The sequence below is a fragment of the Arachis ipaensis genome, chromosome B10 (assembly GCF_000816755.2).
Source record: "Arachis ipaensis cultivar K30076 chromosome B10, Araip1.1, whole genome shotgun sequence".
NCBI lineage: Eukaryota > Viridiplantae > Streptophyta > Magnoliopsida > Fabales > Fabaceae > Arachis > Arachis ipaensis.
The window spans coordinates 133,817,626-133,822,963 of NC_029794.2; the positions used below are offsets into that span (position 1 = coordinate 133,817,626).

The 5,338-nt window shown below is 31.1% G+C and overlaps 1 protein-coding gene across 2 annotated transcripts in view; it reads right to left on the minus strand.

Moving 5' to 3' along the window:
* Positions 1–4,222, minus strand: part of LOC107623177 (U-box domain-containing protein 35) — a gene marked incomplete in the record, with an annotated part of 7,025 nt that extends 2,803 nt beyond the window's left edge. Inside the window, 8 exon segments of one of the 2 annotated variants that reach the window (XM_016325347.2) lie at positions 1–113; positions 240–341; positions 715–1,037; positions 1,401–1,591; positions 2,036–2,157; positions 2,236–2,357; positions 3,051–3,258; positions 4,037–4,222. In XM_016325347.2, the coding sequence (XP_016180833.1) occupies positions 1–113; positions 240–341; positions 715–1,037; positions 1,401–1,591; positions 2,036–2,157; positions 2,236–2,357; positions 3,051–3,225 (1,148 nt within the window). 2 annotated transcript variants of the gene reach the window in all.

Genomic DNA, 5,338 nt, shown 5'->3' on the forward strand with positions numbered 1-5,338 from the left:
GCTTCATATTTCTCTCTTTCATGTCTTGCCAATTCTTTGGCCATTTCCTCCTTAGCAAGAATCTCCTTTAGTTTCATGGATTCTTCTGATCGCCTCTTGCTGAGGTCATTTAACTGTTCAGAGCAATAAAGGATATTAGTTAGTCCACTTGATAATAGTAGTCGAAAGAATTTGATTTCAAGAAAGAACCGGATCCATGAGAGGGTCTGGGGTTCCATAAACAAGCTAATAGATATTACCTTTCGTGATGCATCTATGCTTTCGCTTTGAGCTACTGCATGCAATCCTTGGGCTTGTCTTAGTTCAATTCTCAACTTTTCCAGCTCAAGGTTAACATTTTCCTGATAAATGACCACAAAAAAATTCACTTGCAAAAGGATTTTGCTGAAGCAACAACTAAAAAAGTATAAAGTATTCTCATATGCAGCATAAGAGCCTTGAGCAGCTGAGCACATATTTGATGAAAGTGCAAATAGATTTGCATATGCATGAAATATGATAAGCGCAAGGACTATAATTCTAGTCAGATTGTTGTTGCCGGAGTCTAATGATAACATGAGAACCACATACTATGTGAATTATTTGCTCCTAGTTTTTGTTCAAACTAAAAATATATCTGATAGTGCTAATCAAGAAGGTACCATCACTTAAGGTATGAGTTGCAAATAATACAAGTTTGATTTCCTCAAGTTAAAGTATTAAAATCTTGATTACCTGCCTATTAGGTGAAGGATGTTCAATCGCTAATGGTTCCTCCTTGGCAGAATTTTGATCAAAATTCAAAGATTCGGTATCAGATATAACGCTTTTGTAACTAGAGGAACGATTCAAAGCATAATCAATATCAGAGTTTCTGGAAGAAGTTGAAGTAATGTTCTCTCTCCCAAAATCTAGAGATCGACCTCTAGAATGATTAGTTTCAATTAAACCAGTACTTGTCTTCAATAATGTCTGATTTATACTTGAAAGAGCTTGGAATCGCTGTGTAGTTAAGGAAGATGAATGCGAAGGAGCATATGATGCAAGCGAGCCAGTGTCTGTATACATCCAAGAAAAGGTAAGTATTTTTGCTACAGGGAAGTAAAATTGGACCAGTTATATATATTCTCTTTGTTAAAATATAGTAAATCTCGATTTTGTTCCCTTCAAAATTTTTCGTTTATTTAAGTCCAAACATTTAACAATTATTCAGATCTAATGACTACAAAAAAATCATTTTAATTTAGATGCAAAACTTTTTACAAAGTATTTGGTTAACTTACCTTCCAAGAAGCTCAAATTACTACTTTAAAGGACTTAACTGAATTATCATAATCTTTTAGGCTCTTACTTAAATTTAACATATTACTTACTTTATACATGATATTCTGCTGATACAACAATACAACTTACTACTATACCTGTCTGAGTGGTTGAAGTGTAATTTGATGAGCTGCTGGAGGAAAAACTGATTCCACTAGTGTCATCGATAATGCTATCATCAACTTGTATGTCTGATGGTCGTATGGACAGTTTTCCTTTCGATGTAGCATAGACTGTACAAAATCTTGGAGTGCATACTGAGATTTTTGCAGATATACCCTTATGTTTACTGAAAGCAATATTTCAGTAAAAGGAAGGTTATGATCAGACGGAGAAAAAGAGACAGAGACTAGGTAAAGATAGACATCTTATTTCTCCGTGTTTCAAACCAAAACTACTTTCAAATGAAGGGGAAATTATATATGCAAATTTGATCATTGCAAAGCATTTGTGACAGCTTAAGATTTTCAAATGACTGGTTTTCTTGAGAATCAAATACTACATGATATTTGCAATGCAATAGTTAAAAAATGACAAAAGTATCATTTTTGCTTAATGCTTCCTTTTACAAAAGGCCATATCACATTTGGTTTAACTAGTTACTTGGTTAGTGAATAATGAAAAAAATGAGAAGGTTGATTGATTTTGTTTCAACTGATGAAGTACCTTGTTTTCATAATTCAACAGAGTGATTAACAGCTATTGCATAATACATTATTGTTTGAATAAATACCTGGTAAATATGCTACGAGATGATGCTCCAACGACGAGTTTGGTTATAGCACCCTTAGCTACTTCCTCTGCTACTGCACCTGCCACGTCATCTGATTCAATCACCACAATATCTGCATGGACCTGGATCAACAGTATAAGAAATATAGAACCAATTTTGAATTCATCATTCTAGTTAATCTCTATGAACTAATTTCTTACCTTTCTCTGCTCACACATTCTTTTGAAAGGTAGAAGCTTTTGATTTGTCTGCCACTCCACTTCCTTTCTGAAAGCGTTTGCTACATCGGTACGCACTTGTGAAATAGGAATCACATTTCCCACTGGAAGTTCAAAAAAACAAGGATCAACTATGCATTAGCAACTCATCACATGTGAAACAATAGAGTAGGTGACATAAGTTACTCTTTTTTGTATTCAATAAAAAAAATATTGTTAATTACTGCTTCCAATTGATATCTTTAGTAGTAGAAAAAGATTATGAGATTAAGATACAGGGCCAAAATATGTTTTCAGCATTTTATCGTGTTAGTGAAAAGCAATTCAAGTGTAGAATTCTCGTGAGACACAAAGCAAGACTACTAACAAGAACACTCATTGAACATTTAACCAACAGATCAAATCCTTGCAGCTTTTCAGAGGATACACATACACTAGAATTTAGCAAAAGCGATGCATATATAAAGATGGCCTAAATTCAGAGATAAAAACTCCATGAACTTGTTCCTCAGGACAAAGTTGTAAGTCATAGTGTTATCAATATCATTGATTAGAAGTATCTTAACATAATAAGAAAATATAAAGACAGTAAAGCCTTATCCAACTAGGTAGAATTAGCCGTATGGATCAGACTAATTGCCATATGGTGTCCCGTCTGATCAATACTCATAATCCATATATGATATTTACATTGAAAATATTTGGAAAGTTTGAAAGCATAAAATTGTTTCGTAATTCTAGAATACAACGAAAACAGGAAGCACATATATTACTTGGTGTTGGAACTCCTTTTATACCGGGATGGACGTGTATCAGCTTGAAGACAATCATACCCTCAGGGACAAACTTATTCAGTGCCCACTGTACCACAAATTTGCTTTTCTTGTTACCCTTAATTGCTAGAGCAACAACGGATGAAGGCGAATGCTCAGATATACTATTTTCATCTGCCTTATCTTGAATCCTTTCCATATTGTGTTACCAACGTCAAAGACAATGAATTCTCTGCAAATAAAAACACAAATTTGAATGCTTAACCAGAATAGAAGAAATTAATTTAGTGGAAGCCTCTAAGAAAAAGGATGCTCAGTGTTGTAATATTAAAAAAGATAAAAATAAACACACAAAACACCAACTTTTCAAACAACCCTATTCATTGTTACAAAAAACCTCATCAATGAACAAGGGACCAAGGACCTAGCACATTTTAAGCTCCAAATTCAAATAATTAAAAGAGTAAACAACCAATTTTAGCTCCTAAAAGAATAATCCGCCGAAAATTTCGCCATCGAAAGAAAGAAATACAAGCATGGTCTTCCAAATATGAAAAACATTTGACAAAATTCCCTTTCTTCTTCTACTTAGCTTATATTTTGGAGCATTTTATCAGATATTATGTATCTTTAAGGAGAAGTCATCGCTTGCTTCTTTCTTTTTGGACTAAATTGTCAATATCACAATAATTTAGATATTAAATTGGTGATTTACCCTAAAAATGAAAAATCCTTCTTTTTCTCCCTTGGAATGCAGAGAATATCCAATTACCACTGTTCTCAATTCAAGCCAAAATCAATGAAGCCACATGTTACACATAATTCATAATTTCTATGGGGAAATGAAAACTATTAAGATCCAACAATCATGTTAAGAATACAGAGTACAAAGAAATTGAAGAAGATTCTGAACTAACCAATCAAAACAAACAGCTACTGCTAAGTTGAAACCTTGAATGACAAAAAAAAAAAATAAAAGAATGAAAAGCAATGAAGTGTTTGCCTCAAACCTTAGCTTATGAATCTTATCTGAAATGGAAGTTTCCGCATTTCACCACTCAGATTCTGAAACAAAATTCGGTAACCAGAAATATCAAACAAAAGGTTTTGATTAAACGTGGAACACAGCAAAACGTGAACTTAACCACGCCTAGAAGAAGCGTTGACCGTTCAGTCAATGACCTCAAAATGTAAACTTTTTTTTTTCCTTTTTTTCTAGAATTTTGCTAACAAGTATTTTAAATTTCTTTTTTATCATTGTTGAAAATAGAAAAGTTTTTATTGGAAAAATAAATGAGATTTTGAAATTTTTCATTTTTTATAAATAGAGTTTAGGTAAGCATTTAAATTTTATCTGTTTTTTAATAACAAAAATTCTTCATTTATAATTTTAAGGTTTAATTACTCTGTTGGTCCCTATAGTTTCGTGAAATTTTCAATTAGGTCCTTATACTTTTTTTCTTTTTAATTGAGTTCTTACACTAAATTTTTTTTTTCAATTAAGTCCTTCTTAGTAATAATTGACTTAATTTTATAGGGATCCAACTAAAAAAAAATTAGTATAGAGACCTAAATAAAAAAAAAGTGTAGGAACCCAATTAAAAAAAAAATTGGTGCAAGGACTCAATTAGAAAGAAAAAAAATATAGGGACCTAATTGAAAATTTCACGAAACTATAAGACCAACAAAGTAATTAAACCTAATTTTAATGTATTAATTAAACTCTTTACATAAATTTGTTTTATCTATATAAGTCTTACAAAAATAAATAAAATAAGACAAAACGGTAACAAATTGCCAAGTTGGTTTGGTTCTAGAATTTAAGAAAAAAAAAGTATGAATGAACTGGTGTCATAATCTTGGTGGTAGCGAGACGTAAACAGGTTTGTTAGGTGAGAAAATCTGAATTTTTAATTAGATTTAATTAATTTGTGTTCTATGAATATACTTTAAAAGTATAATAATAAAAAATTAATATTTTTAATATATTCAATATATTACAAATATAAAAAAATTAATTTTTATATTTTTTTAGAACACAAATTAATAATTTTTTTTAATTTTATGAATGGGGACCACTGTTATCTAAGTTCACGAGGTGTTAAATTTCGTTCATTAAAATTTTGGGACCCACTATTGGTGTCATCACAAGATATGAGATTTCTTGGGTCCCACGTTACTTAATAATAATCACTTGATATTATAGAAAGTTTTGATTTTCTTTCCAACTGGATTGAAAATTCTAAGAATTTATATTTTTCTATTTAAACTATTTATGAATTAATATTAGAGATATATATAATTATATGTGA